This window comes from Macaca nemestrina, chromosome 9 (assembly GCF_043159975.1).
Source record: "Macaca nemestrina isolate mMacNem1 chromosome 9, mMacNem.hap1, whole genome shotgun sequence".
In the NCBI taxonomy this organism is placed as follows: domain Eukaryota; kingdom Metazoa; phylum Chordata; class Mammalia; order Primates; family Cercopithecidae; genus Macaca; species Macaca nemestrina.
This window is the reverse complement of record NC_092133.1, coordinates 16,987,009-17,012,026: the sequence shown is the minus strand read 5'-3', so window position 1 is coordinate 17,012,026 and position 25,018 is coordinate 16,987,009. Positions and strand designations below refer to the sequence as shown.

The following is a 25,018-nucleotide window of genomic DNA, read 5'->3' as shown; positions in this document are numbered from 1 at the left end:
AAAGCAACTGTGCTTCCCAGTACACCCCTCTCCCTAACCCACAAGTATGGAAGGTGTCAGTGAACCATTTGGCTGTGAGCAACCCAAGAGCTGGATCCCTGCCTTGGTTGGGTATAGAACCCAGTGCCCACCACAGTCCTGACATAGAGATAGGTCTGTTTAGGTCTGTTAGGTCTATACACTCTAGTATAGGTCTGTTTAATGAATAAATAAATGCATGAACAAAAAACAATTGAATGATCACTGCCATCTTTAAATCCACTCAGCGGCTGTCAATGGAACACAAGTATCAAATCAGAACTGCAAAGGATCAAAAACGAAGCTGCAAAAACACTGTACTAAAGTCAGCCAGCCTCGAGGAAACAGCATGTCTCTGGACTTCTGAAAGCAAATTCCCCACATTCATAAACACAGCTCACATCTGTCCTCACCCAAGAGCTGCAGGCCCTTTTCTCTCCTGAGGCACCTATTTGATTCCACCAACCCCCAGGGACGTGGTGTCCTCCTCTGTGACTTCCCAGTGTAAGGGCCCCACGCCTCCTGTCCCACCTCTTGGAAGAGTCAGCCCAGGGCTCAAACTCCCCTGACAAATTTACCAGCCACTGCACCTCTCTTTTTTTTTTTTTTTCAGGCTATAAATAAGAATGACCTTTTTGTGGGTCACACATTTGTTGCTGAAGTCTTCCTGTGGGCTGGGAAAAGAGTCAAAACCATGAATCTTGAATATTCTTCCTGGGAAAAACTCAGAACGCCGAGCAGCGTCTCTGCAGACTGCTGTGTCCTGATGCCCCATTTCCGGGCCCTGCCAGAAGGTTGACACTATGGAGGTTGTGCTCCGTGATGCCCAGGGCTTCTGTGAATGGCTAAACTGCATTTTTTTCTTCCGTTTTTAAAGAGCTTGCCTCTCTCTGGAGCTTCCACCCTCTTCCTTCATCCCTATAAAAACAGATCTATTTTTGGCAGGTATATACACTGAGCCAGATTCTCACGCTGCACGGAGGCAGGGGAGTGCATGGGAAGCAGCCTGGGGAAGGGGAGAGAGTGCAGGGAGGGGACTCCTCGCCCTTGACTGCATGCAAGTTGAACTGCATGCTACTTGGAGTCAAGCCTTCCGAGTGAGCGCTGAATACAATTCATGATGCTGAGGTTCCCATGGCCATTAACTATGCTGGGGCTCCGGGTTGACTCTGCGGGTCACAAACAAAATCAGAGGTACGACTCCTGGGAAAGGTGGGCAGGATGCTTCCTGAGAGGCATGACAGCGGGGAGGGGACATCTAATGATTCTGGTGACTTGCCACACAACCCAGCCTCAGCTGAAGACTCAGAAAACTGACTCTCAACACACAGAGAGCTGACCCAGGCCCCAGGCATGGGTGTTCATACACCCAGGGGCTTAAGTGCAACAGGAGCCAGCTCTGTCCTGTCCTGGGGACCATAACAATAGGTGAGCATGGCCCGCCATTCCTGCCTCGAAGCCAGACCCTCACGGCAGCCGCCCCCCAGTGCCCACAGGGATGGGGTGGCCACTGGCACTGAAGCATCTGTATCCCTGGCCAACAAGCGCCTGTGCCTGGTATGCCCCTTGGCCATGCCACTGCCCTCTGCAGGGGTCTGCCATCTCCAACACAGCCCCTGCTGAGTGAAGCGTGCAGGGAACAATCACACTTCCTTTCTGTGCTGCAACACACATGCAGTTTTCAGCCTCCACGCCAAGCTGAAATGCCTGATTCTCGGCCAATGGCCTTGGCTTGCTTGCTTTCTTATTCAAATATTCCTGTTTCCCAAGCCTTTCCCTTAAGATTCTCACTTCATTTCACCCACAGAGAAATGTCTCTGAGCCACAGCTTTGAAATCCTAGCCCTGGAGACTCCGCAGTAGAAACATGACCTGGAAATGTAGAAAGCCAGGAAGGAAACTGAACCCAGCTCTTGTTGTGGGACTGAGCCCCATTGCTTCCCCAGGAGGAAGCTGAGGAATGGGAAGGTTCCTTGTCTCCCAGCCCCCACCCTGCCTAGGAGAGCCTCCTTGCTGCCTCCCATGGAGGCCAGTGAATGTGGGAGGTACCTGGGCGGGGCTACAGTCACCACCCTGGGCATCTTGGGTCCTTCTCCTCCGGCTTCCACCCACCCTGACCCCACCCTCACCTGGTAGGCAGCTTGTCTCATGAACTGCTTGGCCGGCTGCTTCCAGATGGCAGGCACCGTGATGACCCATCTGACATCAGAGTTCTCGAACTCCGAACCCGCCTGGTCACTCAGCTCCTGAAGCCAAGGGAAAGAAATGCAACAGGTCAAGTGGCAGCTGGTCCCTGGGGCAGCCTCCTGTAGCTTCACTGAATCCAGGCTTCCCGCCAAAGCTCTTCAGGAGCCAGTTTCAGGGCCCCCCCAAACTTATCAGCATCAGAGAGCAAAGATCTGTTTCCTGAATATTCAGCAAGCAGGGAGCTCTAGCCCCTTTCCCTCACTGAATGGGACCGTGGGCTGGAGAGAGGAGGATCAGAGGAAATCCCTTTGGCCACTTCCTAATCATGTGACTTTGGACAAGTGACAACCTCTCGGGCCTCAGTTTCCATATCTGTGCAGCGGGGATAATGCCTAGCTCCCAAGATTGTTGAGAGGATTGATGATTTATGGAGAGCTATAGTTACTGAGTGCTTAGCATGTATCTGCCACCTTATTAAGCACTTTGCATACCTTGTCTCTATTCATCCAGTGAAGAATCCTGTTAGAAAGGGATTCTCACTGTGCCCCTTTCCTACAAATGGGGATACTGAGACTTTGATATGCTCAGTACCTTTTTGACCACTGTACAGTTAGAAAGTAGCAGAGCCAAAATTGAGACTCAGAGTCTAGTCTATCATACTATGTACGATAAATGAATGATAGTGTTGGTTGGTATCTTTGGGGAAGAGCTTGGTTTTTGGCTGTTGGTATTATGTTCTGCAATTGGTTGAGCCATGAGGGTTCTTGCTTGTAAGCATGTTTGCAAGGATGATTTGTGGGTGTACATAAATATGTGCTATGTACAGTTAAACACTTAGAGTACTATATAATATTCATGTTGGCTAGCAGTAATATTCATGTTGGCTAGTAGTCTATCTTGACTCCGCAAAGGTCTGCGTTATGACATGTGGTCCCATAGCTAAACAGTGCCTGGTCCACAGTGATGCTTACCAGCTGGTGCCAGCTATCATCATTGTCATCTACCTTATGCAAGGCCAGCATTATCAGGGGAGTTTTCCCAACAGGAAGGGAAGGCTATGAATGATATGACCTCATCAAGAACCATGCGGCCCTTCACTTTTGGTTAAGGTTAAGCCACATCACTGAGGCCCTTGCTGATAAATGGGCTGAGCAGGAGCATCAGAGGTTTCCACCTGGTTCACACAGACAAAATATGTTGCTGGAGGACTTCTTAGACTCAGTATTCCCATCTGTGTTGGAGATCATAAAACTAACCCACAGCATTACTGGCAAGATTAAATGAAAACACATGAGGAATGTCTGGCCCAAAGACCTCTGATAAATGCTAGCTCTTTCCTTCCTTTCTTTTCCCCTTGCCACATTCACCAGACAAATGTGTAATCAAACCCAAACACACACCAAGGCACTTCTGTGTCTAAATCAGTTCTGGAGACAGAAGAAAGATTAATAGACTGATAGAAAAACAAACAAAAAGAATTCCTGACAGTGTCTCATTTTTCCTATTGTTTCAAACAGTTATCTTGGGTTTGGCTCGCCCTCTCTCTCTCCGAACTAACTTCCTCTTTGATCAGTAAGTGATTTTTTTTTTTTTTGCCTTTACTTTTTCTAAAAATTTGTAATAAAAATGCTTCATGGTAAAAAATATACACACCATAAAATTCATCACCTTAACCATTTTTAAGTGCACAGTTCAGTAGTGTTAAGTACATTCAGTAAACTATTTTAAAACATCTTTCCAAAAACATCTCTGCTTTGGACCAATTTTTTATCATTATATTTTGTTTCCTTGCAGGTCTGCATTGGGTTTGAAAAAGCAGGTGAGGGTATGATGTGTGTCGGGAAGATTCTAAGCATGGTGCCCATTACCAGGCAGGCGATTTTAAACTCTTTAAAAGGAAAAGGGTCCAAAATACACACGATGGGCTTCCTTGAGCTGTCTGGAGAGTTTAGAGGAGCTGTCAGTTCCCCAGCGGGTAGGGAACAGCTTGGAAGGGAAAGGCGCCAGCATTCATTAATTGACTATCTCATGTGTCAAGCACTGTCACGGGCTTTCCTTCATGACCCACTGGGCGGCTTCATTTCTGTGACTCTCGGACATCCCACTTGAGTAGATATCCTGCCTTTGCTCATTCCGGCCAAGCAAGCCATAATCCCCTCCTCTGACTCCAGCCAGCCCCTGGCAAGGTCTAACTCCTCCTATACATCAAATAGCTTTTTCTCCTGGAATTTATTCATGGCATGTTCCCTGCTGGGAGGAGCTACCTTTGAAAGAAAGGTGCCAGCAGGTTCCCTGGAGCCTCTCTGGCTGAGCTGAGGAGTTCACAAACAACCACCCACATGGCCACTTGACCTTCTGGGGCCGTTCCCTCCACCTCCTCCCTCCCCTCTGCGATGGGCTGCTCACTCCTTTCCTGCTGGCAAACTTGAAAGGCACCAACATCCTGGGCTTTCTGAGTCCTACATTTCCCCCAAGCCCCCATGGCTCCTCCTCCTAACTCAGGAGCCCCTGTGGGCTCTGTGCTCTGTGCTCCTTCGCCTGCCTCGGCACCCACAGACACATCCTCACGTGGCCTCCTGGGCCACCAAGTGCGGAGCGTGTCCCTCTGCAACCTTCGCTCTTCGGGCAGACCTGGGTCCACTTCGTTGCGCCCCTCCCCTTCTGCCCTTTTGCTGCCTGGAACAAAGGCGCTGACCCCTTCTCCAGTTCCAAGCAGGCTTCACGACGCTTGACGCTTGTCTCTGACTGTGGTCACCTTCCCGAACCAGTCCCTCCCTTCCCCCTCCCATGCCTCCTCCCCCGACCCCATAACGACCTTGCTGCCAGGCCCCTCCCTGCCCCTTGTCCCCTTACTGGTGGAATACTGTTTGCCCAGAACCCACTCCTTCCCAGCCTGCGGGCCCTCTTTCTTCTTGGTTGTCGCAGTCCTCCTCCTTGCTCCCCGAATGACCCTGTGGCTGTGTCTCAGAGCCTCCCTCTCTCCCTGCAAACAAACCTGCAGAATGAGAGGGCTGCCTCCACACCGCCCACCTCCACCCTGCAGGCTCTTGGGATTACTGGGGTCTCTCACTCTGTGCTGTGCTCTGAATGTGTCCCCCAAAACTCATGTGTTGGAAATGTACTCCCGGTGCAACTGTGTTGGGTGGGTGGTGGGGCCTAATGGGAGGTGTTTATGTTATGAGAGCTCCGGTCTCAGGAATGGATTTTTGCGCTATAAAATGGGCTTGCGGCCAGGTGCGGTGGCTCATGCCTGTAATCCCAGCACTTTGGGTGGTCAAAGTGGGTGGATCACGAGGTCAGGAGTTCGAGACCAGCCTTGCCAACGTAGTGAAACCCCATCTCTACTAAAAATACAAAAATTAGCCAGGCATGGTGGCACCCGCCTGTAGTCCCAGCTACTTGGGAGGCTGAGGTAAGGGAATTGCTTGAACCTGGGAGGCAGAGGTTGTGGTGAGCCGAGATCACGCCACTGCACTCCAGCCTGAGCAACAGAGCAAGACTCCATTTAAAAAAAAAAAAAAAAAGGCTTGCGGGTTTCAGGAGTGTGTGAGCTCTTTCACTCTTCTGCCTTCTGCCATGTGAGGAACAATGTTCCTTCCCCACATCCATATCCCCTGGCAAGAGGATGCTGCATTCAAGGCTCCATCTTAGAAGCAGAGACTGGGCCCTCATCAGACACCAAACCCACCAGCACCTTGATCTTGCACTTCCCAGCCTCCAGACTATCAGAAATAAATTTCTGTTTTTCATAAATTCCCAGTTTGTGATATTCTGTCACAGTGGCACAAAAATAGACTAAGACACTTGACATGGTGTGGCTGTACGGTCCCCACCCAAATCTCACCTTGAACTGTAATAATCCCACGTGTCAAGGGGGGGACCACGTGGAGATAACTGAACCATGGGGGCGGTTTCCCCCATACTCTTCTTGCAGTAGTGAATAAGTCTCACGAGATCTGATGGTTTTATAAAGGGGAGTTCCCCCGCACAAGCTCTCTTGCCTGCTGCCATATAAGACATTCCTTTGTTCTTCCTTCACCTTCCACCATGATTGTGAGGCCTCCCCAGGCATGTAGAACTGTAAATCCATTAAACCTTTTCCTTTATAAATTACCCAGGCTCAAGTATGTCTTTATTAGCAGCATGCGAACAGTCTAATACAACACTCCACTACTATCTCGGTGGCTCTGTCACTCACTCCCCCATTAGAAATCCTTTGAGGACTTCCCATTAACCAAGAAGTTCCTTGGCTTGGCATCCGCAGCTCTGCACTATCTTGTCCTGAGCTCACAGCATCCTGGCTTTATCCCGCAGCCTTAGTCTCCTTCCACCCCAACTGCTTTCTTCCCACAGCTGTTTGTCTGCTGCTTTCTTCCTTCTGAGCTGAGCCTGTGCCATTCCACCAGCTTGAAATACCCACCCTTCCAGTTGCTGCCTGTCAACCACTCCCCACCCTGCCCCGAATCCACCTCCTACAGGGAGCCTTCCATGACGCTCCCCGCTGGACAGAATCTCTGCCTCCCCCAGCACCCACAGTTACCCCCTCACCACTGTGACCCTGACCACACACTCCTGTATACCGAGTTGATTTATACACTGCCATGCTTGTATAGGATTTCACACATTAAAGGCACTCAAAAAACAGGTACTTGAATAGATGAAAGTAATACCATGTTCTCACTTCCTCTGTCTCCCTCTGACCCTATTTCTAGAATTCACTGAATTTCCTTTAGTGGTCACACAATACCAAATGCTTCTGAAGTTCCCAAATCTTTTTGGGTAAAGCTCAAAACATCAGGGCTCTTTAATCATCGGATCCCCACCCACTGGTCTCCAGGCCTGTGGAAGGAGACACGAGTGGACAGCCATATTCCACTTCAAAATTAGATGCTTCTGGCATTTCAGGCCATCATGACCACAGACCTTTGTGGGGGTGACCCAAGGGGGCTCACGCTATTAGCTTCTTCCATGGGGTCTGGGGGGACAGAGGAGGAGGGGGAGGAAAGGTGGAAATAGCAGCCACCATACACCCAGTGCCTACTTATAGACCAAGCTCCAAGCGGGGTGCTGCATGCCCAGTCCCATTTGCTGTCAATCAGCCTGTGAGGTACAGTGATCCACTCCACTCTCCTGTCAGGAAAGTGGATCTTGGAAAGATTAAGTACCTTGACCAAAATGGTACAGCTGCTAAGTATGTTTCCTGCCTTTCTTTTTGTTTTACTGAGATATAATTTCCATACCACAAAATTCCCAGTTTTAAAGTGTGTAATTCAGTGGGCTTTAGTGTATTCACAAGGTTGCATAACCAACCCCATTACCTAATTTCATCACCCCCCAAAGAAACTCATATCCTTCGGCAGTCACTCCTATTCCCACTCCCCGCAGCCCCTGGCAGAAAAAAGAAAAGCCTCTGCTTTCTGTTTCTGTGAAGGTGCCTGTTCTGGACATTTCATACAAATGGAATCACACGGTATGTGGCTGTCCGTATCTGGCTTCTTTCACTTCACATGACGTTTTCAAGGTTTCTCCATGTGGTAGGATATAGCAGTAGCTCAGGCCTTGCTCTGGCTGAATAACATTCATTGTAAGATAGATCACATTTTGTTTCTCCAGTCATCAGTGGATGGGCATGTGGAGTTTTTCCGATTTTTGTCGTCGTGAATAATGCTGCTGTGCACATTCATGTATACGTGTGTTTGTGTGGACAGCATGCGGACAGCTTCCACTTTTCGTAGTTATGAATAATGTTGCTATGCACATTCATGTACGTGTGTGTGTGAACATCTGCGTTCATTTCTCTTAGGTATCTATCCAGGAGTGGAGCTGCTGGGTCCTATGGTAACTCTGTGCTTTACTTTTTTAGGAATTGCCAAACTGTTTTCCAAAAAGGCCACACCATTTTACATTCCCACCAGCAGTGTGTGAGGGTTCATCCTGCTGTGTTGACTCCAAAGCCCACGCTCTCCCTCCAGGCTGTGCCTCCTACCCTGGCCAGCAGGTGCAGCAGCCCAAGACACGGAGCTGGCACGGGTGCCACCGCATAGCACACAGCTGGCTGGCCTCAACTATCAGTCCTACCTTCAGCGCCTGCTCCTTAAAGTACTGCAGGGCATAAGCAAAGATTTCAAGGGCTTTGACTTTCTTGCCATTTGCTGCCGTCAGGTCTGTATCCATGGTGAGGTCCTGGTAGGAGGAAGAGGAACAATAGTAAGAAGAGGACAAAGGAGAAACATGTCTTCTGGCTTTAGGGACTGCTCCAAGGGGACCTAGAGGATCCTGGTGAGCCACGTTTGTGTTCCCCCATGCTTAAAGAGGCAGACTAGGAGGGCGCATCCTCCAAAATGGGGGCTGGCAGCTGTGTCCCCTTACTATGTTGGGGACAGCTCTGGCTGTCCCCTCCAGGCCCTGCCTTCACTGCTCCCTCCTCTCCCTCTCTCTCCTGGATCCTCTGTGAGCAGAGGTTTCAGGGGCAACAGTAGAAGTCAGGAAGAGAGAACAGGCAGCAGGTGCCACTCCCCATGCAATTTCCATACTATTTCCACATTCGAACACACACGGTCACGCTCAGGATCCCCCCCCGATGGAGGCCTAATCGTACCAACCCACTGCCATCCATGATGCTAAACAGACGAAGCTTTCATTCCCCATTACACTGCCAACTAAGTCACCAAAATAGAAGAGCTCCTATTTTAAGGCTTGCCCTGTCTAATCCGCCAGGAGCTCAGCATCACTGCCTTCCTTTCTCCACCAAAAGTGAAAGCAGCTGCTGAGTGTGGTCCTAGAGAGAGGATGCTCTGCAGAGACCAGATGCTGGTGGATGGAGGTCATTAAAAAATGATGAGAAAAGTCCCTGTGGGGTAGGGATGGGCAAGGAGTGAGAGCAAAAATCAGGAGGAAGCCCCCAGGTCTCCTGAACCAACAAGCTCATTACTGCCAGGAAAAAAAAAAAAAATCACTGGGGCCTCCAGATTGATCCAGGCTGGGTAATTATGCTTTGCCCTGGGAGTGAAAACGGGCATTGAGTTACTAAGCCAGCCACGTGGAGCCCGTCTGTGGCATCCTGACCTAGCTGCACTTGCTCTCTCCTCCCAGGCAGCTGTCTTCTGCTCCTGGTGCCCAGCAAACATACCCCAGCTTCGGGGCAGCAGCTCCCAGGCTTGGAAAGGTGGCCAAGCGCCAGGAAGCCATGGCTCTGAATTGAAAAAAATCCCTGTGCTTCCTTCCACCTGCCATCCTGATACTCAGCATTGAATCCCATTAGGCGAAACAGGCACAGTTCATTTCTAGCAGAACTCGGTCTGCACCACAGAAAGACAACCACGCCGATGAGCACAGAGCCTTGAAAGGCAGGGTGCTGGCTGCTGAATTTACCACTTATGTTTGCTTTGTCATCTGCAAGTGCTCGGCAGACAAATGAAAGCAATTTGAATAGGAGCTTGTACTTGACTAGAACTTAATCTGCACCAGGCACGGCTCTAAGAGCTTTACGTATTTTGATTCCTTTAATCCCTACAATATCCCCATCAGGAAGGCACTGCCATTGTCTCCATTAGACAGAGAAGATAAAACAAGGCAGGGAGAAGTTAAGTAACTTGGATTACATTTCTCAAAGGTACCAGTGGCCAGATTTAAACCCAGGCCATCTGGCCCTAGAGTCTATGATCTTAAACATTATCATCATCCTGCCTTTCTCAGCACTGAAAGTGAAGGAAACTTTATGGAATAAAATGCTTAACTCAAAAAAGTTCCGTCCTATCCCTATCCTTTTCTACGAAGCTTCGGGGTGGCAGGGGGTGCCTATTTGATGTAGGTGTCTTACGGAACACTGGCTTGCTGGGAGCGGAGGCCACCACTCTGGGAGTTGGACCTCCCATTATTGGGCACTTTGATGTCCTGAGCTCCCCTCCCCACATAGAGAACTGGATGTACCAGTTGCTCCTGGTTGTTACATCCAAACTGGTTAGTTAAGAGCTACTGCCCTGAGCTCCCTACGTGTCCCTAGCCCCCAAGTGGATCCTTCATGATATGCGGATCTTTCAATAATCTAGAAACTAAAGGGGGAGCTCCTGGCATGGCAGGAGGCCCCCAGCACCCCACTCCTCTGGTATAACCAGGGTCTACTCTGATAGGTCCATTTCTAAGACAAATGAGTTGTTAAATATTCAGAATGTCTCCCCGCCCACATGCACATTGGAAAGCATCGCATATTCCACAACAGCACAGTGTGCTCCAGGTTGTGTCTAAAATCAAGGTAAATGGACACTGATTTCCGCTTGGGAGAGACTGGAGGGCCCCCTGGGTTGCATCCCTTCCCCACCCCAAGGCTGGAGGAGCCTGGGCCCTCCATTGCGGGAGACCTGGGGCCAGGGCAGAGGCTCGCTCACCCCAGTGGTGTGCAGTTTCATCTTGAACTTCTCCAGGTACAGCCACTGCTTGGCCTCATTGGGATCCAGGTCGTGGTAAAAGTCCCTGGCGGCATACCCGAAGCTGTGGAACTTCCTCTCGGGAGTCAGCAAGATGGTGGTTGGCGTCTTCTGATTGGACACACCAGGATCACCTCCCTCCCATCGCCTGCCACCAACGGAAGCAGAAGTTATGGGGCCTTCTTTCAAAATCTCAGTTCAGGCAGCACAGATTTGAACACCTACTGTATGCATGAGTGTCAGTGATGTGGGTGCCCAGACGCACTCTGGTTCAGCTGGATGCACAGCTACTAGAGACACAACTTCAGTTAAAAAGGAGATGAACTGGGCAAGTGCAAAGTTCTTGCTCAGTAACAAGCTCTGCCTTAATCTTTCACTCTGTGTTTACTGAGCATCTACTCTAAGCATCTACCTGTGTACCAGGTGCTGGCATGAAACTTTTATGTTTGTGTCTTCAAATAATTCACAATTTACTAGGCACTGTGTTTTCAATTTGCATATACTGCTAGCTTGAATCCTCTTTGAAACACGGTAGGTATAAACAAATGCATAATTACCTGCCTTATGAGATGCAAATAAGGGGCCCAAGGTGCCAGCTGGTGGGGCAGAGGCAAGAATCCAGGATTGGGGGGAGAACTGAGGAAGAGACAGACAACTGGATCTCAAAGGAGGGAAGGATGCTCCAGGCTGCTCAGAGGTGGGCCAGCCGGGGCATTCGTGGGGAACGTGAAGTGATTGCGTTGGTTGGAGAGAGTGTGTGGGTGGGAAGAGTGACTGTGAAAATGGGAAGCGTGAGAAACACGATTGGGAAAGCGGCTGGAATCAGGCTGAGGAGAACCCTGGGGACTTAGACATTTACTCTGTGAACAACGGGAAGCCACTAAAGCTCTTAGAGCAGGGGCATGACAGAATCAGAGGTGCTGTTCATAAGGGCAAACTGGGCTAAAGGGAGGGGAAGGGAAACCAGGAGGCTCAGACCTATCCTGGAGCAGAGGTGAAAGAACCATAGAAACAGAGATCTCAGCACTCTGGGGAACTGAGGTGGGAGATCACATGAGCTATGATAGTATCACTGCACTCCAGCCTGGGCAACATAGCAAGACCCCATTTCTAAAAAGAAATGAGAGAGAGAGAGAGAGAGAGAGGTTGCAGTGAGAGCAAGGGAAGGGTGAAGGGGAAGACAGGAAACTCAATGCATTTGCTCACCTTTCGGGCCACTGCAGAGAGGCCAGGGCCACCAAGAGGCCAAGCTGTTCCCTGCCCAACCAGGTCCTGGCTCCTGGCCTGCCGCTGGACACATGACCCCATGCACAGCCCGTGCACCCTCAGGTGGAGATGCAGTGCAGGAGGGAAAATGAGCCACTTTCCTCCCCCACTGGGGAGGTGGCCACGCTCCCAGCTGAGCCCGGACCTGCTCCCGACCCCACGTCATTAAGCATCAGTAGGACCATGTCAGTCCAGATGGAGCTCTGGCCTCCACTGAAATTTGCCACTCAAATGGGTCTGGAATCATCCCTGACCAATTTCCTTGTCAAGCTCCGTCAGGATGCTGCTCCTACCCGAGGAGCCAAAGTCCTCGAGGTGACCGCACTGAGAAACAGGGATGGTCCCGATGCCAGGCAGCTGCTCCACACACTGCCCTTCACAAATGGAACTGTCATTAATATTAACAGTGGCATTGTCAGCAGAGAATGACCCCATGAGCTTTTTCCCTTCAAATTTGTATTCCTTCATTCCTACTTAGTACAAAAAAAAGTTAACTTTCTCACTTATAACATGTCGTATTAGCATGATTATGCTAATATGATTGAAATAAAATTCAGGGAGACCCAACCAACCTCCCTCCAAAATCTCTCCCAGGACTAAGGTATCACCCCTAGAGGCCCTGAACTATGGTGGTGCTTCGTTAAGTACCACTCCCCAAGCAAGTTCAAAGTTATTTCCATTCCTTCTTTTCTGTTTTCACTGCATGACTATTCTGTGGAAATAACATTTCTTAGAACAACTACACATAGAAGCTGATAAAAACTGATTCTAGCCTTTAATGGCATATTCTTCTCCACTGGGATTTTTCATCTTGGGGGTCTCTGGCTAAATGGAGATTCCTGGTGACAACTGAACATCAAGGGCAATGCTGTCATCAGAGTTGGCTATAGAACCAGCTTTTCAACATTTCCTGATGACATGACACCCAAGAGTCTCTGTACCCTCTTAGGACAACAGCTTCAGCCTGAGCCACATCTGGTTTTCAAAAGGAAGGATGAGACTTAAACCAAGATTGGGGTGGGAGTCACTTTTATTATGAGTTGTGCTTTCCACACCCCTTTATAAGAATTCCTAAAATACAAACAGCTGGGTGTGGTGGTATGCACCTGTAGTCCCAGCCACTTGGGAGGCCAAGGCAGGAGGATCGCTTGAGCCCAGCAGTTTGAGGCTGCAGAGAGCCATGATCACACCACGGCGTTCCAGCCTGGGCAAAAGAGCAAGAACCTGTCTCTTAAAAAAAAAATAGTAACAACAACAACAAAACTAAAAAATCTTAATCTAGGAGCAATACTAAATTCCACAATTACTCAGTTGAAGGAACTGCAAGCCAATTACAATGTATCTTCAGAGTCATCCCTTGGAATTGAAAAATTGGGGTGATAAATCCTGGGCTTCCAAAGATTTGAGGGGTTGCGCCCTGCAAGAAGATTTGAGGGGTTGCACCCTGCAAGAAGGTCATGGGTCAAGCCTGGGATCCCTGGGGGCCTGCAGGGTGCTGGGTGTGTGGGGAAGGGAAGGGGGCATCCCGGCACAGAGTGCATCCCAGGAGACCCAGGGCAACTTTGCCTATGGGGCCACTTGGCTGATATTCGCCTCATGCTGCTTTCTCTCCAGCAGGTGCTTTCTGCCTCTGGCTACCAACACCCCAACACTTCTCTTCACTTGAAACGACCAGCACCTTACCTGTTTTCATTTTACTACACGTTAAGCACTTAATAGACAATCTCATTTCATTTGCCCACACACCTTGTAAGGGAGGTATTGTCAGGATCCCCATTTCACAGATGAGGAAACGGGGGTTTACCAGGTTCAGCAATTGCCTAAAGTCACACAGTAAGTGGCCAAGCTGGCACCTGGATCCCTCCATCACAGACACCACAGGTCTGCACCTTTCACCCAGGTCACAAGCTGAATTCACCCGGGCCAGGCTTCAAACATATTGCCCAGGCCCCTCCCCAGACCAACTAAATCAGAATCAAACCAGGAGCCTAGAGCCCAGAGATCAGAAATGGCTTGTCCCAAGCGGCATGGTGAGCTTGAGCCGAGCTGGAACAGAATCCAGGGCCCTCTTCCTAAGTGCCAATCACTGGCTCATTGCCTGGAGTCTCCACAGGTGCAGTGGTTGGCACCAGCCACGTGGCCCTCCCACCCACAGCACTCACCTCATCACATGGATGCATTCCGGCTCCTTGGTGAAGCTGTAGGCATAGCCACTGGATGTGGTCCCAAAGTCGATGGCCACCACCACAAGAAATGCCTGCTGTTCTGAGACGTTGGAGTCAGTGTCGTTCTGCAGATATACAGTGAGGCATGGGGGGTGTGGAGGGGTGGGCCTGGCTTTCAGGAAGACACCCCTGGGGAGTTTCACCTTGCCTAGCTGTGAACCCCCTGCAGACAGAAGGACATTCGATATTCCAGCTCAAGTCTGCCACCTGGAGAGCCCTGGGGAGAGGCAGCCCACCCTGGGCCCCCGCCTGAGTGGCTCGGGGAGAAGTGGGGGCACCCCTGAGACGAGGGCCAGGCTGACTGGACAAAGCCTGCAGCTCGCCCACTCCTCTCTATCGACCGTGCGTGCACACGGCTGATTACAGAAATTCTATCAACAGGGCTGCTTGCCCCGTAGTTCCTGAGCAGATACAATCTTCTTCCAAGCCCCGCTGCCTTCCGCAAGACCCTGTGCAGACCTCTGGCCACTGCCAGGAGCATTTCGCTAGCTGTGCCCTCCGTACACCCAGGTGACTGCTCTATCTGTGCTGGCATTTCATGCATGTGAGCAGGGCTGGGCATCCCAGGACCATGCCCGATCCCACCAGGCCAGCCACATGCCCTACTGTGGCTGCCAGGGCCCAGGGCCTCGCCTTATCTAAGTCATCTTGGTCAGGCCATTTCAGGTTTCCAAGCTTTTCTCTTTTTTTTAAGCAGTTTACACTTTTTTTTTTTTTTTAACTCCCACAGAACTCCAAATTATACCACCAACAAATGTTGGAGGGGAGGGGTAAGGATGCCACCCGCCTGGGCTCTCCTCACACTGCTCCCCTCCCCCACAGCCCTGAAGCTCTTACAGGACAACTTCAGGGTGCAAAGCTTGAAAACCACAGAACCTGGCCCTAGGGAACCAATCCTCCCAGTTGGCCCAGGGCTGAAGGAGTTCCCAGGGTGCAAGACTTGCAGTGTAAAGGCCAGACAGTTCCAGGCAACCAGGACAGGCTGGCACCCCTACCTAGCGGTGACTCCGCAGTTCTCGGGTCTTCTTTGTGCACCTGCACAGCTCACGCAAAGCTGCCCTGTCTTCCGGGCACTCACTCGGGTTGGCTGCCTGTGCATCTATGTGCACACCTCTCTTAACAGCTGTCCCCTAACATCCATCTTTCCTCATACAGGGCAGGGTGGGAGCAACGGCCCCCCTCAATGCATATGAAGCCCTGCTCAGGGCTTCTCTACCGGGCAAGCTGTTGCAGAAGCGAATATACTGCCAGGGGCTTTTGGACACTGCAGACAACCGCAGTCAACAGAGCCCATATATTTCACCGATTCACTAGCCAGAGTCAGTGGCTTCCTTTCAAGAGGACGCCTCACAGGCTCTGACCCTGAATCTTTAAAGGGCTGCTCCCATCTCACCTACTTCTGTGACCCACCCGGGCCCCTGCTCCAGAAGCACTAGCCACAGCACAGAAAGCCTTCCCAGGCCCGGAGTCAGGGAAGGGGCTTGGCAGGGCTCCTGTGGCCAGGACCAGGTCAATTTAACCTCTAACCAGTGAATGTGAGAGGCTGTCCAACAGCCTGAACTGTGAGATCAGACCCAGAATGCAAAGAAAGTCAGTATGCACATGCACGCGCGCGCGCGCGCACACACACACACACACAATTTCTTACCACAATATGGGAGGGGGACAGAGGCGTTATTCCTGTGTCCCCAAGACTCCGGGCTGGAGATGAATATGCAGATGTGGGAGCCGTTTCTGAAAGGAAAAACAAAATCACCTCCTTATAAGTGGCATGGGCTGACCCAGGGGGAAGAAATGAGGGCTACATGGCCTTACTCCTCCAGGCACTGCGGCCTCTGCAAAGCCAGCTCACGAAATGGGCAAGGCCCAGTCCCAGCCAGAAAGGCAGGATCATCCGTCGCAGCACCCCTTTGCATTTGGTATTTAGAACTTGACCAAATGAGATGTTCCTTTCCTCCCAGTCGCCACCAGGCCTCTCACTCTGTGCCACTCAACCCAGCTTAGTTGGAGATGCTGGTCAGTGCCTGAAAGCCCCAGCTCCTGGCTGTGTTGTCTGTGGGGCCAGAGGCTAGGCTCCATGATGGACTCGCAGGACCTGTAGCCACCTGAAATTATGTCAAATTTTTGTGTGCATTTTCTTGGAAGAGTATCTACAGCCCTTGGGTTCCCAAAGGGGTGAGGGGTACCTCCCCCGCAAGGAAGACCAACCCCTAACCTAGGAATGTTGGATGTGATGAAGCTTCAGAAAGAGCGTCCTTGCCTAGCAGATGTGCCAGCTCCTCCCTCCCGCTGCCAGGGCATGTGAATTCATCTCTCTTCAGTGATACTGAAGGTTTGGGACCTTTTTCAATCATCAAAACCACAGCAAAAAGGCAGACAGATCAGCATTTCTAGCCCCTGCAGATGGGACGCAACAGCCATGAGGTCAAACAGGCAAAGGGCCAGCAGCTATGCAGCAGGAACACCATTTTGTCTGTTCCCCTGCACTCGCCATCATTCAGGCCTAGCATTTTTCTGAAGTCTTCCCAGAGGCCAGTGGCTCTGCCCCAGGAATGGGCCCCCCCGGGAGAAAACACACTCTCCCTGGCCAGCATTGGAACGCGCTGCTGTGCCCTCCCTGCCTGCTGCCTAGGGCTGGCAGTGCACAGAGAAGCTGAGTGAGGATTGTGTGCTCCCACCGCAGAGACGAAGGCCGGGCACTGGGCACCCGCAGCGACCCAGCACCACCCTCGGTGCTCTGCACATCCTGCTCCATTTAGTACATACGTCCTGAAACCTGCTAGGAAGAAATGGGTAATTTTCCAAGGCAATACTTGTGGTCAAGGAAACCAGAAGGTTTGAGGTGCCTGAGAAGAGCCTGTCTGCTTCTAGGGGAGCAGGTGGAATGGTTCCATCTGCCTCTTCTGCTAAATCACTTTGGGTTAATCCCAGGCTCTTGCTGATTTCTTTTTCTACTTGATGAGAACTCAGGCAGCATCATTACAGTGGGTACCAGACAGGCTGTAGGAATGAAATGAATCATGCAAGAGGGAATGTGAAGCCTCAAATCTGCACAGCCACCTCCCACTCTCTGCAACCTCACAGCCTCTCTCCTCCTGATGAGGCTCAATTCCTATCTTGGGGAGAGAGAGGCACAGTCTAGTAATTACAGAGGCAAAATCCAACTTGCTGGGTAAAGGACTTGAATAGACATTTCTCCAAAGAAAATACACAAAAGATACATCAACAAGTATATGAAAAGATGTTCAACATCATTAGTCTATAGAGAAATGCAAATCAAAACCAGTGAGATATGGCTTCACACTGACTAAGATGGCTATAGTTTTTTAAGAAAGGAAAATAACAAGTGTGTCAAGGATGTGAAGAAATTGGAATCCTTGTGCATTGCTATTGGGAATGTAAAACGGGACAACTGCTGTGGGAAAGAGTCTGGCAGTTCCTCAAAAAGTCTGTACAGAATTACCATATGACCAGCAATTCCATTCCTAGGTATCTACCCAAAAAACTGAAAACAGGGACTCAAGGAGATACTTTTATGCAAATGTTCATGCAGTATTATTCACAATAACAGAAAGGTGGAAACACTTCAAGTGTCCAACAACAGATAAAGGGACAGGCTGGGTGCAGTAGCTCACGCCTCCCAGCACTTTGGGAGGGCAAGGTGGGCAGATCATTTGAGGTCAGGAGCTCAAGACCAGCCTGGCCAACATGGTGAAACTCCATCTCTATTTAAAAATACAAAAATTAGCCAGGCGTGGTGGCATGTGCCTGTAGTCCCAGCTACTTGGAAGGCTGAGACAGAAGAATCACTTGAACCCAGAAGGCAGAGGTTGCAGTGAGACTTGAACCCAGAAGGCAGAGGTTGCAGTGAGTTGAGACTGTGCCACTGTACTCCAGCCTGGTGACACAGCAAGACTCCATCTCAAAAAAAAAAAAAAAACAAAAAAGATGAAGGGATAAACAAAATGTGGTATATCCATACAATGGAATAGTATTTCATTGTAAAAAGGAAGGACATTCTTATACATGCTACAACATGCGTGAACCTAGAAAATATGCTAAGTAAAACACATGGATGCAAAAGGACAAATATTGTATCATTCCACTTATAGGAAATCTCCAGAATAGGTAAATCCATAGAGACAGAAAGTAGATTAGAGGTGACCAGGGGGTGGGAGGGAGGGAGAAATGGAGAGTTCTTGCTTAATGAGTACAGAATTTCTCTTTGGGGTAATAAAAAGTTTTGGAAATAGTGGTGATGGTTGCACAACATTGTGAATATAATTCATGCCACTGAATGGTACACTTAAAATGGCTTAAATGGCAAATTTTATATTATACATACTTTTTTAAAAAACTTTATTGAAAAGTTTAAATCAACTTGCTCATCTGGGAAGGGAAGCTATTTCTGATTTCTATTAGCATCCACGACTAACAGAATTGCTATTAGCTGTGGGCGCTAATTGCTCTTGAAAAGAGAATGGAGAAGTCAGCTCCGTTTCTAGACCAGCCCGCTGAACTCCACCATCTTTGCTAATCTCCTAGCACAAGGGAACCCCTTCCATGAATGCAGGGGGATCTCTGCCTCCCCACCAGGGGTTCCAGCCAGATGGTCCTTCCACCTGTTGGTGAGAGGTCCTTCCTGCCCACAGCCCTTGGGCAGCCTGCAGAGAAATGCCATCAGCACCAGGAGCCACCCTCTCCACCTGCTACCTGGAAGGCCTGCGGCCGTGTGTCCACATTTGCACAGACGGTCCTGAAAGAAACCAAATGTCTAATTGCCCAGAAAATCTGGTGTTGGCAATTAGCAAACAAGCTATTATCTGCAGACAAACCATCCACCCTGCTGCTGCTTGGTTCTAATTATCCCATCACTCAGCCCTTCTCAGAGCCCTGGTCTTCTCACTGATTTGCAAAACAGCCAAGGTTGGGCCACACATAGAACACATTGGGTCCCCAGGGGACTCTAGGATACTTTGAGGCCAAAAGGCAAAGATTTTTTGGTTCTCCTGTACCTCCCCCCAACCCCCACGGCAACTGGGCCAGTATTAAACAAATCATTTGACTTGCTGATCACCCAGCCAGGCCTAGAGGCAGCTGAACTTCATGAACTTTTTCCATCAGAAGTTAAAATTCAGCTACACTGTGCAATGACTGAAAACTGATCTGCACAGAAGGTACGGAGGAGTAACCCACATCTGTATATCTGTGTCTTCCAAATCAAAGACAATTCACCAGCGAATGTCCATCAGCACAGCCCAGAAATACACACAGCCAGTAGAGACACGCTGCTATTTCTCTACTTCACTACTTAGGATGTCAAAGTGGTGCTCAAAACTTCTCAGGGGAAAAACAATGGAAAAGCCTGTCTTACCCCCTGAGGAGAATGGGGAGTTTAATTCTGATGTGTCCCAACAAGGCTTGAGATCTTTCATTCAGTAGGTAAATGATTAGAAATAAAATACAAAGGGTCAACAGAATATTATCTATTAATCTATACATATCAGACAGATGAAAGCTAACGGACAACAGGAGAGAACTGATGTATGTAATGCCCTATACATACCAAGGGTAGGCTGTGTGTCCTGGCTATCAGTTATGCAGAGGCCATTATCCACAGTAAGGAATCCCAAATGCCATTAAGTGTGGCCCTGCCTCCGCTGCTTCTATAAAGCTGATACAACAACATCTCCCTTGGGACCACTCTCACCCAGGGAATAGTCCAGTTCGGTCCCCACGGGTTGACTCGGACACACTAGGAACAGAAGAGAAAGGCTAAGTCAACACCTCGACACAAACAGAGTTTCTTAGAGTCGAGGCTTAGAAGAAAGAAAGGAAGCTGAAGAAAAGAAAATCCAGACCAGACCCTTCTGTGGAGGTAGAGAAGGAAGACTGCTAAAAGACAGGTTAAAGAAAAACGCTCTATCAAGAAATGTGATCAAGGGCAGAGCTAAAGGAGCTAGGAGTTTTAAGAAATACCTACTGCACTGTTCCAAGTAGATTAAATAAAGGCCTACTCAAAGCATCTTCCACTTCGAGCACTAAGTTACTCTGAAATCCCATAATACAGAAAGATTCGATGTTTTCACATCAATGAATCAGAGAAACACTGACTTTTTTTTTTTTTTTTTGACGGAGTCTCGCTGTGTTGCCCAGGCTGGAGTGCAGGAAGGCGACCTCAGCTCACTGCAAGCTCCGCCTCCCAGGTTCCACTATTCCCCTGCCTCAGCCTCCTGAGCAGCTGGGACTACAGGCACCTGCCAACACAGCCGGCTAATTTTATTTATTTATTTATTTATTTATTTATTTATTTGTTTGTTTATTTATTTTTTAGTAGAGATGGGGTTTCACCATGTTAGCCAGGATGGTCTCGATCTCCTGACCTTGTGATCCGCCCACCTTGGCCTCCCAAAGTGCTGGGATTACAGGCGTGAGCCACCATGCCTGGCTATCACTGACCCTTTCAGGAGTGCAAACTACCAGCCACAAAACCATAGTTAAGCGAAGGGGGAAGAGATCTTTCTGGGGAACAGGCCTTTCTGGAAAACAAACAGAAGAGCTTTCTGGGGAACAAACAAAAATTAATTATCATGTCTCCTTTGCTATTAGTTATGTATTAGATAATTTAACATCACTTCAGTCTTGTAGAGCTAGTGTGCAGACGATCTTTTTTAACTTTAGTGAACATAAAACTAAGGTGATGAGGGTGGTTATAGATTCACTCATAAACCTGGAACATGCCACCCCAACACATTAAACGATTTTTGCCAAAAAGAGGGATATATAAAGAAATGAAAATATTTTTGCAGCAATGTAGAGGAAAAATAAACAAAAGTATCAAATCCTGGCCAACAACTCTCCTGCCCCTGGATTTCTTACAACCCTAAACCAGGCAATTGAGGAGGAACTAGTTTAGCTTGTTAGGTTAATCCTCATCGCTGGTCTTAATGGCATAAGGATTAAAATGCAGGCTTCATCTGGGTTCCCGCTGTAAAATGCAACACATATAAAATTCAGACACATTTTTATGTGCTCCCAGCTCTAATGGCTTTAATCAAAGCAGATGTTCTTAAAATAAAAAATAGTCTTGATAAGAGAACCTCAAAGAGAGCCATAATTCATGAACGTGCTTGCTGTTCTCCTCTGCCAAAGACATTAGTCAGCAAATGGCCGTGAGCAGAATCGTAGACTCTCTGAGATACATAAGATCAATTCTGCTCCATAAATACAACATGTTTAAAGATGAAGACAGAACCATAGGGCTGACTTTATTCTACAAGGTTCCAGGCTCCGAGGAAATGTGACAGGTGGTCTCAACAATGGTGACATGCTAGTTTCTCCAAACAGTCCTCCTTGTTAGCTTTCGGATTTATGTATCTATCAAATAAATGCCCAATTTCAAAAGGAGTTTTAAGGTGTGGTACTTATGATTTTTAAAAATACAACATATATATATGTATTTTTTCATTTCTTTTTCCCTGCTGGCTGTCAGATGACAGGCCTTTGCCGACGATTGCCTCAGATCAGGCTATTTGAAAAAGAGTTCTCTCTCATTCTCTCCTGATAAGCCTGCCTGCAGTGTCATCTTTGAACACTGACCAGCTCAAGGTCATATGTAGGTTACTGGCAAATATCTTTTCAGAAGGAAAATAAAAAATCTTTTATTACCCTATAACAGGCTTCATGGCTAGCTGAACTAATGCATTATTACCGTAAACTGAACTTCCATTTCAGTAAATAATTTATGGGCTGTTTTTAATCACCATGGTGGATGTCCGGAGTAAATGGAAATTTTATTGGCATGAACCAGGAGACCCTCTCACTACAAAGAACTCTGAGTGTAAAATAACTACTTTGCAAATGCTAAATAATAATTATGGAAATGAGCATTTACCATGGCAGAGACCATAGCATCAAGCCCAGGCCAAGTTGGGGGCGGCACCAGGCCCATCCTGACACGGGGTAGCATCTTCTTGTTACCCCTCCTACCTCCCTGAATAGTCCAAGAGATGAGATGCCCCAGGGAGAGCGAGCTGGGGCAGCTGAGTTTCCCAAGACAGGAAAAGCCCCGACTCTCTGCAATCCCAGACTGTCAGTGGGGTGGATCACAGTCTCTCTCCTAACTGCAGGTTCCTGCACTGGTTCCTGGGCCTCCAATTGTGTCTCTACACATCCAGGCAACTGCTGGGAGAGGTGAAGACACACTTGCTTGACCAACAGTTTTACTGCTAATTTTCACGAACTATACTCCGCAACCTCGCAGCCCTGCCCTCCAGCATCCAGCATTTGGAGAGGCTCTACCAGATCACCCTACACATGGCACTAAGATGTTTCTGTCCTCCAGGCTTCTCTCCCATGGACTCTGCTTGTTGGGGCAGGGCCAAGTCTTACTTCATCTCTAATTCCTTAGCTCCTGACATGTCACAGGCACTCAATGTTGGATGGATGGATGGATTGACGGATGGATGGATGGATGGATGGACGGACGGGTGGGTGAGTGGATGGATTTTTTATGTGTGCCCAAAAGTGGACTCAGTGACTATCCACAGACTACGAGGGCCAGTGAGTTCTTTCCCAACTGAGGCATCAACTCTCTTGAGTTGGGATATTAGTAACACACATGCCATGCTGAGTGACCTCCAACAATGTGGGATCAGCTCTCAAACCACCCAGGTCTGCCTCTCTCCTCAGATACCCCTTTTGCCAGTAAAACCACCACCGCTCCCAAATGGGAGAGTCCCTAGACTTCCTCCCTTCTCATTCTACCCCCAAGCCCTGTCGTTCCTTCTAATTAGCATCTCTTGCATTCACTCTCTCCTCTGCTGAGTCACCACCAGAGCCTTGGTCCAGATCCTCCTGAACTTTCAGTCTCCCTGTCCTGGGCCTGCCCCCTCCCCCAGCCACACTCACCCTGCAGTCAAAGCCATCTGGTCAAAATCGAGGTCTGCTCACCTAACTCAACCTTATCAGGGTCTTCCCCCGATGCCCTCCCCTCATGGGATAAAGTCCAGCACACTACTGACCCCAGGCTCTTCGAAGTCCACCCCACCTCCCTCTGCAGTCTCTTCTCTCTCTACTGCCCCACATCCCTGGCCATACCAAACCTATCCACAGGCCTTGGAATATCTGTGCTTGATTCAGCCTCTGGACACTGCACATGCTGTTCCCCTGCCTAGCGTGCATCCTGCTTCTACAGCAGGCAAATTCTGCATTACCCTTCAAGGACCTCTACTTCTACAAGTCAGCCCCCTCCTTTGAGAGAGAAGAGCCTTCTCAGCTCCCCTGGTGCAGATGAGAGAGGAACTTGTACATTAGTTCCTGGTGATCAACTGGAAAACCCAGATCGGGAAAACTCGACTAGGAGACAGGTTTCTCCTAGAGACAATCACAAGGAAAATATACAGGAAAGGAGGGCAAAACTATGGACCAGAGGGTCTCAGCTCTGCTGTGCATCAGAACCCCCCCGAGGGCTTGTTAAAACACAGATTAATGGTCTCACCCCCAGAGTTTCTCATTCAGGAGGTGTGAGGCTGGCTGACAATTTGCATTGATAATGAGTTCCCAGGCTATCCTGACTGCCCCAGAGACCAACCGCGACAGCTTAGAAGAGACTTAAAACACACACCAACTCCAGTAAATGCAATGGATGGACCTTTAGTGGATCCTAACTCAAACAGTCAAAAAATGTTACATTTCTGAGCCAATTAGAAATGTAAACACTGATCAGACATTGGTAATGCTAAGGAATTATTATTAATAGTATAGTTACATAATTTTTAAAAGAGTCCTTGTCCTCTAGGGATACATTCTCAAATGTACAGATGGAACAATAGCATTTCTGGGATTTGTAGCAGAATAACAGGAGAGGGAAGGGGCAGGGATTAAACAAGGTTGGCCATAAGTTGATAATGACTAACACTGGTGACAGATTCATGAGGCTTCAATATAATATTTGCTCTGCTTTTGTATGTTTAAAACTTTCCATAATAAAATAATTGTGATTTGAATGTGCCAGTTACATGGAAGCTCCAAGAGGGCAGGTCCATGCTTTTCTTCTGCTGTCCATCAGAGCACCTGGCCCATACACGGTAGGTGCTCCACACATATTTGGCAGAGGAATGGACAAACCAATAAGGATATGAGTTCACTGAAACCTACACATGTGGACTCTGAAAGTTTGGGAAGGTTTTGGACCTGGGTCTCAGGGTGGGTGAAGGGCTCCCATCCAGTTGGCTTCTCTGGGGCTGAGGCTGGTCGGCCCAGTAGACTAAACAGCCCTTAGAGGAATCAGAATTTCAGCAGGCACCCACTGGCCCCCTCGCAGATGACAAAACAGATGTCCAGCCGCCAGCTGAGCGGCTCCCACTCTGGGATGGGCTCCAGCCAGGTCTCAGGTACAGGGCCCTCTGGTCATCAGCCGACAGCTCCTAGACTTTGTAGCTGCTCTATGAACCCAGGGCCTCAGAGGAGTCAGGGGGGCATCCTCCATGCCCTGCTGGGCCCCTCCATGTCTGAGAAGCAGTAGGGCCTGCCCCTGCAGAGAGGCAGGATCACTTAAAGGACCCTGACATGTCCATTTGCTTTGTCCTTCAGACTTGCTGAGATCCCAATGCCATAAGGGAGGGGCAAGATGTAACAGCCTTGGCATCTTCCCATGGTTCTCACCCCAGACAGGAATGGCGAGCTGAAATGCTGATGTCAGATGCCACCCTGTGACCCTCTGTACTATAAGCACAAGCTCTGAGTCCTCCCGAAAGGCAGGTGTGTGTGTGTGTGTGTGCGTGCATGCTCCTGTTGGGGACAAGGGCACTGGGTTTTCTGCTCAGGCCCCAGGTTGGCTTTAGCATTGGGATGAGTGGAGGGGGCAGGCCAGGCAGTCATACGTGGGCTGCAGGCCAAG

The 25,018-nt window shown here is 49.1% G+C and overlaps 1 protein-coding gene across 5 annotated transcripts in view; it reads right to left on the bottom strand.

Moving 5' to 3' along the window:
* LOC105467402 (heat shock protein family A (Hsp70) member 12A) overlaps positions 1–25,018 on the bottom strand; it is a 182,077-nt gene that overhangs the window by 21,137 nt on the left and 135,922 nt on the right. For all 5 annotated transcript variants that reach the window (XM_011716985.3, XM_011716983.3, XM_011716992.2 and 2 more), the window contains 5 exons: positions 15,767–15,852; positions 14,056–14,183; positions 10,589–10,775; positions 8,283–8,387; positions 2,147–2,263 (listed from right to left, as the gene is read on the bottom strand). In XM_011716985.3, the coding sequence (XP_011715287.1) occupies positions 2,147–2,263; positions 8,283–8,387; positions 10,589–10,775; positions 14,056–14,183; positions 15,767–15,852 (623 nt within the window). The remainder of the gene's footprint in view (positions 1–2,146; positions 2,264–8,282; positions 8,388–10,588; positions 10,776–14,055; positions 14,184–15,766; positions 15,853–25,018) is intronic.